Raw genomic sequence first — 13,725 nt, 5'->3', positions numbered from 1 at the left:
TCTATTTTGGCTTTGGGCTCAATGCAAGTTTGACCTCCACTTATGCTATCATCAGTGCAGGGAATGACACAGACTGTGGTGGTATCGGTGTTTGGGTGCATTGCCTGTGGGGGGTAGCTTCTACCATTCTTGTGACTTATTTCACTGACCTCATTTTGAAGACTAACAAAAGGAGAGTATAAGCTAACTTTTTTGATGATGACCTTTCACCCAAAAAGGTGCCTACCCAGAGACCTATGCATGCATTAGTCATATCGTTTTGTCCTTCTTACATTTCCTGAGGCATTTATTGATAAGAAGGAGGATGATAGTGCATCCGACCTACTTCTACCTTAATTCAGGTATGCAAGAGCTAACAGACTGACAAAATGCACATGGCATAGAAACTTCACCTGTAGGCGTTCTTATTCTGACTGCACTTCCATTAGACAGCTAGGGCTTCTGTTTATGGGTTATTAGGAGGGCATTATATGCACTGGATCTAAAGCTTACTGGACACAAATGACAGGAATGCAGAAACAGCAATAGGCATCTGGTTATCCCAACTTCCTTACTGCATACCTACTGTTAAGGTGCTACAAAAACCCTCTGCCTCATCCTCATAGTGTCTTCTTGACCACTCTTCCAGAGGGGGATTCAAAGCGCATTTATGTCACCGAAGAAAAGAGTTTACGTGGAGGAATATGGCACTATGGACAGCCAACGTTTCTTTTCTGCTAGCAAAAGGAACAAACCCATGAATACTGTATGAGGAAAGCTATTCGGCGTGTACTGATACTGTATACCTACGGACATGTACGAATGTACTGCATAATTACGGTCATGTTGATTGTAAACTGCAAACTAAAACCCAATAAACAAATTTAAACTAAAAAAAAAGGAACAAACACATTGTGAGAAATGGCAGATTTTGCAACACTGCTCCTCCCTCCACGTGCGGTTCACTTTTCCACAACTTTTTAAGTGTGTGATGAATACAATGTAACAGGTTCTGGCCTGGGTATCAACCAGGGCATTTTGACTTGGAGCCAGAGCTTTGCCACATGAGTATGCTGTCCTGTTTTCAGTATTTATGTTTTGTGGATTTTAGTGGTGTTTTCTGAGTGTTTTCCAATCCCTTTGATGTCCGTGCCGTTCAGTGTTTATTCAGCTTCCAAACTCTCAAAATGTACAAAAACTGTGTTTTTCCCCGTATTTGCAAAACATGTTTTTTTGAGTGATTGTTATAAAGCACATATTTAATTTCAAGAAGAGGTAAAGAAGGGTGTTTAGTATCTTCCCTTTGGCAGTGTGTCTAAGGGACTTAATGTTAGACTGTTTTAAGCATCGAAAGTTTATGTATTGTACTCGCTCACATCTCATTACCTTCTCACATCTCATTACCTTACCCATTGCGTCAAGCCTCAGTCTGGTTTACAAGAGTATATATGGATTAAAAAAGTTAGTGTGTATACTCAAATGAGTAATAAACACATTTCTCGACCGTGGTAGGGGTCAATCACCTACTCCTTACTGAATATTATGATATTGTATGGTTGATCAACCCTGCCAATAGCATCGTACCTTGTGAAATCTTTAAAACGTTGAATTATACCAGATTCATTTGTAGCCCTGCACCTAAAGTCGCATGAAACTTGATGCTTTTTAAAAATGCTTGCTAGTGCTTTTCTGAACTCTTTGACTGCAATAAAGTGGTCATGCTGTTGTTGTGTAGATATTTATAGCTGCCAAATGTCCCAATGGCAATTTTCTCACTTTAAGTCAGTCCTGACCTTGCAATGAACATGACATACTTTTCAGTACTCAAAATGTTGATGTTAACACTAACTATGGGCTCAATAAATGCAGCAGTAAAGAGCAGGTGGTATCACTCATAAGAATGGGACATCTTGTAGCTAGGAATTTTGTTGGCAAATGTAAAGCCTTCTGTCGTGTTTTCAATAATCACTATCTAATGTGCATGGTTACAGCACTCTATACATAGGTACTTGTCACTACAACTTGCATTGACTGTTTAAAGCCTTGGGTGTTTGGTAGGTGACCTGCTATCAATATTGACTTGTTAGAAAAGGGGGCTATGTATCAAAGGGTTTTACCCAATGTGTGTCTTTGGGGAAATGTGATAGTACGTATTGGACAAGATTCTTATGAGGCAACCATTTCACCAATCAGTGAAAGACTTAAAACTGCCAAAAGATCAACTATGGTTTTAATTTTACCAGATTCAATTCTATACAGTGTACAAAATAATTAGAGAGGGCGTGTTTTGATGGCAGACTTAGATGGCTTCATCTTAGTGGAGCTCCAGACCGAACCCTGTAATCCGGCAGTATCCAGAGTCCCGAGGGATGACAGTAACTGGCAGGTGAAGAGCAGGGGTGTGGGAGCCGTTTTCCCTCCCCACCCCGAGGCCCCACTTTGGTGCTGTGGACCACACAGTGCGTCCAAGGAACCTGAGGTGTTGTCGGTGGTGCAATGCCTTACGAGCCTGGAATATTGGAACATGAACTCTGCCCAAAATAGGGCTGCCTGGAGCTGCCATCCGCAGAGACTGGATGGCGTGTGGGGGGTGTCTGCAAGAGGCTCACACCTATCAGGATTGAGGAGCCGGGGGACAGCCTGGGGCGCCTTGAGATTTGAAGCTGCTGATGGGCCTGGGTTGTGCAGAGAGCAGGGCCGTGCTCAGGAGGTCTGAAGTGGAGACCGAGACCTGCGGGGGTAGACTGGTAGCCAGCCAAGGGACATTCATGGTGCTCTCCTTTCCAACCTGCCCTATTCAAGAGGCATGAGTGGTTGGCCGGTCAGGAAGCCGGGGCCGGGCCAGGCCAGCGGTGGTAGCAGATGAGGGAGAAGAATTACTGCGTAGGCCCGCCATGAGTGAGGCCTTCTAGACAACGTTGCGCCCACCCACGCCGAGGGGCCACAGGCTGGAGATGAGAAGGGCCATGGCAGGAGGGTGTGTTCAGTGAATTTCCGGGCAGCAGACAAGGACCGCAGGAGTAGGATTTGGCATAACACAAGGAGGAAGAGTATAGATCAAGATGAGACAGGCCGGCCGTCTCAGTGTTTTTGCAGTGGCCGAGATCAAGAGCCTGGCGCTGTATTTAGCAGGTGGTATCCCTCCCTTCTTGTTCCCAGGATTGCTGCTTTCCCCTCCCCAAGCAGCCTGGGTCCTGGGGGGAGTGAGGCCCGTTGTGAAACATTTTCCACGAGTTGGGTTGTTCGATGGAGGCGTGGTAGGCTGGGAACTCTGAAAAAAGATGACAATCAGCAGTGCTTTGGGGAGAGACTGCATATCTGCTCGCCTGCGTTGGGCTCAACATGGCCTACCTGTTGTCTCCATCTCCCTTCCTGCACGCGTGGGATTGGAAGTGCCCTGTCGAGCTCTAGAAACCAGGATAAGAAAGGATGGTGAAGCCTGAGGGAGCAGGCCCCCCCTCAACCAAACAAAATGGACAAATATGCTGTCCCCAGCCCTACCAAAGTTCCAGAGGGAGAGGCAGAGCCCTCCCTAACTGCCATAAAGGCGGCGACAAGGGATGTGAAGAGTGCTGGAGCCAAAAATAGATTCAATATGTATATGTTACGTTAATCAGAGCGGACCTTTCCAAGCTCAGTGATAGTCTCCACAGCCGAAAATAACATCACCCAGCTGCAAGCCACAACAAAATGCCTAGAGTCACACATACTCGCACTGACACAGCAGGCCACACATATGGCAGCAAGACTAGAAGAAGATCAAGAAGGGAGAGCGAGGAGAAATAACATTCAAGTAGTGGGGGTCCCAGAGTGACTGGAGGGCCACAGTGTTGATCTCTCCTGGAAGATTTCATTTTGAACAAGCTCCAACCAAAAAGACTTTCAAAATTTGTTTCAATTGAAAGAGCACATAGAACTTCATTGCCCCCGCCTCGGTCGATTATCGCAAAAATATTTAATTATTGAGACAGGGATGCAATCCTCCAGGCGGCTAGATCTAGAAGTGAAATGCGGGTACCATACAGGGATATTTCCCCAGAACAGGAATCCTTTTAAGTTACTGATTGTTGTCAGTGTTCTTAAAGGTTTCCTAAACAACGTCCCACCTATGCCATTTAGTGTTCCCATGTTGGACCTTAATTTGGTGCTAACACATTTAATGGGGTCTCTTTGTAATCGCCTACTCTCTTGTCGATTGTGGCTGCTCACATTGCAGGTATTTCTTACCACCATTCTCTTAGAAAGAAGGGTTGAACAACTACCAGTTTTTATATAAAGTATCAGTGTACACATTTTCTGCCTGATAAAGGTGGACCTTGGCCATGGTACTCTTTCCTACATCAACTTGACCCAAAACAACTTCATAGTTTTATGTTAATCATTGCAAGAAATACAGGTTTGCCACCCCCACCCAGCAGAATGCAAGTTTAGACACACAACCCACATACATTGACTACACTGCTGACAAGCCATATAGCAGGCTATCACATTGCATCCAACAGCACTTGCCACCAAGACACGAGGCAGAAACAACCGCACAACCAACAACTCCAGGCCTAGACTATTAGACTATCCCTAATTATTGGACAAGGAGCACGTTAACTCCCCATGAGATGTAAGAATAACTGGTAAATGGCATCCAGCAGAACTCTTAGACCCCAACATTGGGGATCAATAGCTCATTGAACATTTACCAGCCCCTCAGTCAGAGATGGAAAAGTCCACCATGTCCAGAACATATAATCACAGGATGACTCGGACTTCAGCCTGAGAATTGCGTACTAAAGCAACCCAAGAGAGCATTACGCACTTTGCACACAGTGTTTGCAGGTGTTACGTAATAGAAATGTCAACAGCATAACACGTTTTTTAATGTTTTATTTAACCTGAAAATGTGAAGAGGAAGGAGACCATCTCCAAACGTGTTGGCTCAGGAACACGTCAGCTATGCGTTGATTTTCAAGGAACTATCAGAAGGTATTAATGCTTTATGTGCAATATTTATGGGCGTTATTTCGCACACTCAAGAGGTGTGCCTTTCTCGACCTTCTGTTGGGCAGCAGTCTGGCCATGAGTTCATACATTTAACAAGAGTTGTTGCCTTGACTTCCAGGAGTGAGGCTTTTTTGGGCAAGCTGCTTGCAACAAGTTTTGGGCAGAATTCTAAGAGTCTCAGTAATGCGGTTTCTGATTAAAACTCTAGTCTTATGGAGATTCCTTATTGCCCTCACATTTGAAGAAGTAATGATTTGGTAATTATCTTTCTGAATATCTCTAGATAATGGCATGTTTTCATAAGGACCTTTGTGGGTGAGGCAGGTGAGGCAGATAAGGCGCAATTGATGTCACAGGCATGGGCTGCACGATTTTGGAGCAGCAACATCATTTCCAGGAGTCGTGAACTTGCGGTTGGTACCATAGTGGCACCAGAGTGTTCAATCGCACTAATCCAGTCATACACTTCAATTGTGTAGACCAGGAATATTTAATGAAAAAGTGTTAACTAAAGGTCCGTAATGTGTTCTTCTAATGGATACTTCTTCCCACATATTTATTTCCATATCTAGAAAGACTCCTATAACCAAGCCCACATCCGGAGGAAAATCAAAAGAATTAGATTGTGATTGCCCGCTGAAATGCCCTGCAGTATAGGAATCAGATTGCCTTGTATCCCATTGCCTTCAAAATATCAATTTACTTTATATTGATCACTTTTATCTACACCAGGGGTCTCCAACCTTTTGTGTAGTCAGAGCTACTTCTGGCCAGTGAAAATCGTCGTGAGCTACTGAACCCGAAGCAACTTGCGCATTTTTCCGAGAGACCCCCCCCCCCACGCCCATTTTCATTGACTTTAAGCCTAATTTCATCAGAGCCCATACTGTGGTTTGAACAAAACAAATTTTATTGCTTTTATTGTATTGCCTGTATTATCATTGTTGTGTCTGTGACTACTGTTGTCTGTCTTCCCCCGCTGCCTGTACGTGGTCCATGCCCCTTCTTCTTTCCTCTTTTCCCCTTACTGTCCCCGTGCTCTCTCTGCCCGGTCTTTCCTTCTGTACCCTCGCTGCCCTGTGTCTCTGCCCGGTTCTCCCTTCTGTTCCCCTCGCTGGCCCCGTGCCTCTCTGCCCGTTCTGCCTTCTGTTCTTAGCTGCCCCTATATTTCTATATTCTGTATTTTGCCTCTGTGCCATTCGTTTTTTGTGCCCGTCTGCCCTCTGTGCCACTCGTTTTTTTGTGCCTTTCTGCCCACTGTTCCACTCGTTTTTTGTGCCCTTCTGCCCTCTGTTCCACTCGTTTTTTTGTGCCTTTCTACCCTCTGTTCCACTCATTTTTTGTGCCCTTCTGCCCTCTGTTCCACTCGTTTCCCACTTGTTTTTTGTACCCTTCTGCCCTTTGTTCCACTTGTTTTTTTGTGCCTTTCTGCCCTCTGTTCCACTCGTTTTTTTGTGCCTTTCTGCCCTCTGTTCCACTCGTTTTTGTGCCCTTCTGCCCTCTGTTCCACTCGTTTTCTCCTTGTTTTTTGTGCCCTTCTGCCCTCTGTTCCACTCATTTTTTGTGCCTTTCTGCCCTCTGTTCCACTCATTTTTTGTGCCTTTCTGAGCTCTGTTCCACTTGTTTTTCCACCGTTTTTTTGTGCCCTTCTGCCCTCTGTTCCACTCTTTTTTTGTGCCTTTCTGCCCTCTGTTCCACTCATTTTTTGTGCCTTTCTGCCCTCTGTTCCACTCATTTTTCCTTCCTAACCGGCGCTCTCTGACGCTTTATCAGCCATCACTCCCACAGGATCCTAATTCCACAATTGAGCTTACCTGCGGTAGAAGGCACGTCTCCTGGCGTTGGAAGGCACGTCTCCTGGCTGCTTCTGGTGGTGGAAGTCACATCTCCTACGTGACTTCCACCGCTGGAAGCAGCCAGGAGACTTGCCTTCCAACGCCAGGAGACGTCACAAGAGTCAGACTCTCACGAGAGGAGTCTGCAGTTCCAGGAGAGGAGCGTCATCCTGTTCGCCCGCCCCCACCTCAGCTTAGCTCCAATCCGAGCAGCTGGTTTGGGTGAGGGTTGGCAAATGGAGCCAGAAAGGCTAATAGCCCAAAATACCACCAAATACTACTGAAGGGCTACACGAGCTACTCTGGGGGTCTCCGCAAGCTACCGGTAGCTCGCGATCAACTGGTTGGAGACCCCGGATCTACACTATAGCGAAAAGGGATGTTGTTGGATCAGTGTTAATGCCATGACAAGATTGGGTCACAGACGTAGTTGTATGCTGCTGTAGGGCGTGGAAAGTCGGCTCCTCCTCTCTTTAAGCTCCACTAATAGATGCCCCATTTGATAGCTTTTCTTCCCCCCTAGACAGTGTGTATCAGGGGAGTAGAAGAACAAGACCTGCAAGGTGCATAAGTCCCGCTCTATGGTGAGAATTCTGACATTAGTCCTTATAACACTGAATGACCAGTATGTAGAGCATCTGAAAATCAAAGTTCAGTGTTTGCTCCTGGAAAAACACCAATATCTGCAGACCCGCCCAGACAAAGCACTCTAAAATGTAGGTTCTCCATGGTGGGTAGTTGGTGACTTGCTATAGCTGCCCCAGTGCTGTAAGGCCATTTGAAAATGGTCAGTCACCTTGTTTGTGAACACTGTGAGAACAAATTTGACTCCTATGAGGCTGTTACCTTCCCGCTACTGACTTCTGCATCAAGCTGATTTGATCCCTTGGGTTCTATTGATAATTCCGAACTCTTCCAGACGGCACCCCTTCTTTGTTCTGCACCATTAAATAAAAGTAGAGATAACACTGCGTGATTATAATTTCTGAGAGTATTTTTATCTTTTTTTACAGGACCAGTTCAACAGTGAAGCGGTTACTGCCTATAGCAGCCTCACGCACGAGGAGGTGGTGAAGGAGCTGCTCAAGCACAAGGAACTCCTGAAAAAGAAAGACACACACATCAGGGAGCTGGAAGATTACATTGATGATCTACTGGTACGGGTGATGGAGGAGACCCCCGGTATCCTGCGCGTGCCCTATGAGCGGGCTCGCCGGGCAGGCAAATTCTCTAAAAGCTAGTAATTGCTTGGAGAAACGGGCCCTATGAGCCCTTCATGCTTCCACTCCTTTGATATTTTGTATGAGATCTCTTCAGTCTTTTGATTGAGGCTGTTTTTTGGTTTCATTTATGGCGAAATCCGCAGCCTGGGATGGACTAAGGTATACACTTGGAAGCATGCCTAGGTCTTCTGGGCATGGTGAACAGCGGGACCAATGTGCCTAATGAGTCCTCTTTGTGTCTCGTGTGCATACGGTACATAGTCAACATGGTGTCCAGTGCTTCAGGACTGGTGGTGGCCGCACACACCCCTTTGTGACAGACTGTGCCCATTGCTCCTGATGTGGAGTCTTGTTTCACTTAGGTGACCTGTTTTGTTGTTGAAGCAAACGACTTAGCCAACTGGTTGTAAAAGTTGAACTTTTTCCGAGTTGGCGAGAACTAAGAGTGGGATTTAGGAGGAAGGGATACACGGTACAAAAACTGAGATGGGTGACAGATTCGTGGATATATAATTGCAGGGCGAGGTGTATGGTTTGTTATAGGAGTCTGAGGTTAGTCTTGGCATTAAAAATATTATGGTTAAACATAATTCTGTATCCTGACATTTGCACCTCAGGTCCACCAGCCATTGACATGGGTGACTCCCAGTGCTGCCCTGTATGACGTGGCTAAGATACCAAGAGCTAGAAGCTTCTGCCTCGCAGAAATGATCCGTTATTCCTGACTAGGCCACTAGACTGCCTCTGCTGGACATGTGCCTGTTACCGACAGCTGCTGTGATTGGACTATTGTTCTACAATGAAGTATTTATAAGAATTCTTGACCTTTATAGCATGACTAATCATATGGGATCAGTAGTGTGTGGTTTTGCGTACACATTTTTTTGTTCAAAAGGGCTTTGGCTGTAAGCTTTCATACGTTTGCTTCCGTTAATGGTAGTAGTGCCTGCAGATTGTCAGACAGAACGATTGCGTACTAAGCGCATAACCCTGCTTCAGATTTTCGCAATCAGGAAATTATTTTTGTCTGGCGTTGGAGAAAGGGTACCTGCTACTCAAAACTGGGTGCCACAGTGGCCCCATGATCCACGAAAGTCCCTGAGGGATACTTGACCGATGACAGTCATGTTGCTCAAGCTTTAATTTTCTGGAGACTTTACGATTGCTGACCAAGCAGGTATGTAGGACTGAACTATTAGGGTGAGGATCCAGCTCTCCACTCACCTCTATTTCTCAACGGAACACTTTTGGAGGAAATACCAGTTCAAGTAAGTGATTCTTTCCAGCTTTGGAGCTGCAGAATACTTGAATGCCAGGGTGCAGTGGAAAGTGGAAACACATTTAACATCATCCTTCTGGGTGACAGAAACTTTGTATTTTGGGACTGCAACGTTGACATAAGTATGCTAAAGCACCAAGGTGACTGCCATTTAGCACCCAAGCACTTGATAGGAGTTCTACTCTGGGTTCACTACAGTTCAACCCTTTGAATAAAAGAACCAGATTGCAATGTTTTCAAAAAAGGAAAGAGGGCAGAAATGTGAACTGGGTGTGCCTGACAACATGGAGTTACCTGGTAAAACAGAGAGTGACATGTACTTTACATTTTCTATGCATGCCATTCTACCTATGCCATCGCAAGAGAAGGAAAGTGCCTCATGACTAGCTATTGTAAACCTCTCTGTTTCCCTTCTTCCACAGCACTTTTCCTTTTGCCCCTTCCCGTCCTCCTAAACTATAGAAAATGAAATTGATCATATTTTGTTCACTATTCATTTGGGTCTAATATTATGTTTTCCATAGATTTGTTTTATGACTAAAAGGTACATGCACTTTTTATTCAGGATACATCCTTGTATTTTACACTACTTGCTTGGGAATTTTTGTTAGCTACATGTGACTTAGTAGTTTTGAATGTAGCCAGATATGGCATGCACAGTTATTCATGAGGACATTTTCTGATAGGTACTTCTACATGCAGATTCTTGACTTTGGAAAATCCCCAGGCGTCAAACTAGATCCTGATTTTTGATTTTCATAGCAGTGCTATTGTGATAATAAAATAAATGATAATTAGGCACTTATTTAGCGTACGACTACCCGGAGGCATCTCTGCGCTTGTACGAATACCGCCGAGGAACCCTTCCTGGCCTTTCCCTGTGAGGAGCCTACTCCTGGGCACCCCCAAGGTGAAGTCAGGCATCCTCAGCGTTGTTGGGGCCATTGTAGAGATCAAGCAAGCTATTGCCCAGAGGTGCAGAGTGGGGCTCATGATCAGAATAGGCACAGAGGCGAGAATTATCAGGTCCGAGGAAATTGAGCCCGAGACCCGCTGAGGCGGAAATTGAACCCTGGTCCCGGCCAGACAACTACATCAGGGTCTGCTGCTCTAACCATTGAGCCACACTTCTCTATTGTGCACCGCAAGGTGGCATTGTGCAGCTCCCTGTTGGCTGCACGCCACCTTGGAAGTGAAGTAGTGGAGCTGCATATAAGCTCCACCACTGTGTACTGATTGGCTTTTCCATGCCTCCGATGCTGAATTAAGAGCTCTGCTACCTAATTTATCAGTTTTTTGTCAGCGTCCAAAATGTTTCATAATGTGCTAGGATATGATATCCCCCTTGAAAAGAGCAGGTTTCAAGCCCTGGCCATGACGAAGGATACAGATGTAGGTAATGGACTCGCATCAGGTGTGTCTTTGACATCTGGGCTCGGGACAGGAATCGAAGTTGTGATACATGCAGTAATGCAACCAAAGGTGTTCCGAGACCTGGAGGTGAAGTTGTATGTCAGCGAACAAAAGAACAAATTGTTGACTTCACGTATATCCCCCTCCCTTGCCATGTCATGAGTCTGGACCTGGTGTCTGTCCTGGGACCACTCCTGCGACTGTTCAACTTTGTGCACAAAGGCCGCCAATAAGTCCAAATGCAAGCATAAGAATGCAAAGTAGAACTTGCCTTCATTCAGCCACTGTAACTCCAAAGAGAAGGCCCAAGACTTTCATGATGGAAGTCAAAATCCTTCAAGTTCACCAGCAATGGAACCGATTCCTCAATTGGTCTAGATGTGCCTCAAATTTCCTGGCCCATCATGGACCCTGCAGCAAATCAAAGACTCCATAGAGGTCATGCTGCAAATTTTCAGTGTGTTGCTTGCTCCCTCTGGGGTACCTTTGGGCCCCATGGAACCACTGGGGCCTCAAGTTGTGTTACTGATTTATCTGCAGTCTGTCCCATTGGGATCTGTTAAAGCACCCTTCCTTATTAACTCTGGTACAGCCGTCCACTCTGCCCCAAGCCTGTTCTTGCCACCCCAACACTGGTGCAAATGCCACTGACACCAGAAGATGATCAGGTGTCGATGCCCATGTCCCACCCAAAACTAACTTCAGCCTGCGATCGACTCATGCTTCCCTACAAAATTACATAAGCTCTAATCATATGTGCCTCTACCACATCACACCTGTCAGCAGGCACTTCATTATCCCTATTGGTTCTGACTCAGACCCTGTGCCAGAACAGGGTGCACCTCAGGTTGTTGATAATGGTGAAGAACATGCCCTCCGCCCCTCATTATACTGGAGATGTCAGACCTTGATTTGCAGAATGCCATTGGGCTGGATCTTTCTCGCTTGACTCGCCACATGGGCCACCAATGGAAGAGAGTGCCTTATTTGTAGTGGTTGTTTGGAGGGCAGCTGAGGTACTAGGATTACAGCATCTCTCCGTTGAGACTAAAACAAATGTTCGGACAGAAATTCTGCCACCTGGCCAGCAACATCTGAGCCCCTACTTTCATTTAATGGTGCCCTCGCAGATACTTTGATGGCTGCTTGGTTGAAACAATGTTTTTCCCCACGTGTGAATAGGCAGGTGGCCAGATGTGATAGACTGACACCTAGTGACATGGGTTTTTTCACCATTGCAAAGAGCCTTATTGTGCAAGCTTAGACCATTACAACGAATCCAAGTGAATTTCCAACCACTCCTTGGAATAGAAAATCTAAGTGTATTGAAACGTTTGGCAAACAAATGTTTTCTATCACAAGTCTGCCTGCTGGGCCTCTACACACATGCCCTTTGGGACATGGCCAGTGAGATCTTGCCAGTGGTTTTGGGAAATCTTTAGGTCTATTTGTCTTAGACAATACATGATGGGCAGGGCACCAAGTACGTTATCTGCGTGGATTGCCTGAGTAGGACGGTTGGTACCAGTGCTGCCCTTCATAAGCATACCTGGATGAGGTCCACTGGGTTCCCTGGCAATATACATGCCTCCCTAATGGACAGGCTCTTTGAAGGGTCTCGCATCACTAGTAATAAAAGGCAAAATTAATATTGGAAAGCTTTAAAGACTGTAGAGCTACAGCACTTTGCTTGGAACTGTTGGCCCCTGCCACACAGTTTCTGCTTCAGTCCAGGAAGTTCAGAGTGGGTTCCAAAGGGCTAGCATATAAACAGAGACTTCCCAGCCAGTGATGCAACAGACAACCCAGTCCTTTCGCGGTCACAGACTTTGGTCTGGCAGGCAATATGATTGGTAGAAAGGACACCAGTGTTCTAATCTTCCAATTCTTCTTCTGCTACAACAGCCAATAAACCGCTGTAGTTTGCCCCTGGTGGCGCATGCCCAACCAGTGGGAAGCTGAGTTCACCTTTTCCTACTGGGCTTATGATCCATCATGTCCGACAGACTGATCTTACAAATTGTCCATAAAGCCTATGTCCTGCCTTATCACTCCTTCCCACCAACTATCCTCTCGCAAATAATTTCAGAGGATCATCTGTCCATTCTGCTACAGTAAGTGCCCTTGCTGCTCTCCAAGGTTGCTATCGAGAGGCTACTGGGCTTGGAAAGATGCAGGTTAGTTACAAACTCTTATTTCCTCGGTGTGGAGCCAACGCGAACCAAGGACGTTAGCTTGGGTGCATGGGAGCCCTGTTCCAAAAAAATCTCTGGATCCAGTCTGTTACCTGGGAGATATTCTAAGGAATGGAATCTGTAGTTAGATAGAAAATTCAACAGAAAGAGCTTTAACCAAGATAAGTAATTTTTTCTTATAGCAGCTCTTCTTAAGATACCAAAAAGCATGCTTGCGCTAGCTCTTCTTTTTGCTGCTGCCTACACAGGCCTTCACAAACCTATGCTGTGGCTTTAGGCTGTACTGTTGGTTCTCTGGCTAGGTCAACATTGAACCCTTAATCTTAGGCAGGGTACATTCTTGCTCGAGTAAACCCCTGTGATCAGCCAATATATGTAATTTTTGTGATCTGCTGTTTGTACAGATGTCTTCCATAAAAAAAAAAACTGACAAGTGTTCCCAAAATAAAAAAAATACACTAATGGTTTCCTGTAGACTATAGAGTTATTTTTTTATGAAAACTTTTTTTCCCCCTATGTCTACTTTGTGGTAACTTCCAAGTCATGGAGTGATTGATGCGTCTGCGGTATGGAAAGACGTAGAGAACTCTCACTGTAGTAGGAGTTAGGGCATCACTCTGTGATTTAACTGTAGTAAGAGCCACTTCCACGTTGATGTCACTGCAGTGATGTTCATTCCCAATGTGTAGTCACTGCAGCAAAGAAGTCGCTTGGTGTTACTTTAAGACTTTAATACTGTGATCTAATACAACAGCGATAGAAATAATGTTGTTTACACTGTGCTGCAAGCCATATAAGAATATGCA

At 45.5% G+C, this 13,725-nt stretch overlaps 1 protein-coding gene across 1 annotated transcript in view; it reads left to right on the top strand.

Annotated features, from left to right (window-relative positions):
• Window positions 1-13,386, top strand: part of RAB11FIP2 (RAB11 family interacting protein 2) — a 133,143-nt gene extending 119,757 nt beyond the window's left edge. The window contains exon 5 of the mRNA XM_086922920.1: window positions 7,823-13,386. Coding sequence (XP_086779046.1) covers window positions 7,823-8,050 — 228 coding nt within the window. The 3' untranslated portion in view covers window positions 8,051-13,386. The remainder of the gene's footprint in view (window positions 1-7,822) is intronic.
• The last annotated feature ends 339 nt before the right edge of the window (window positions 13,387-13,725 follow it).

This window comes from Lissotriton vulgaris, chromosome 5, assembly GCF_964263255.1.
Source record: "Lissotriton vulgaris chromosome 5, aLisVul1.2, whole genome shotgun sequence".
Taxonomy (NCBI): Eukaryota; Metazoa; Chordata; class Amphibia; order Caudata; family Salamandridae; genus Lissotriton; species Lissotriton vulgaris.
This window is presented reverse-complemented; position numbering and strand designations above follow the sequence as displayed.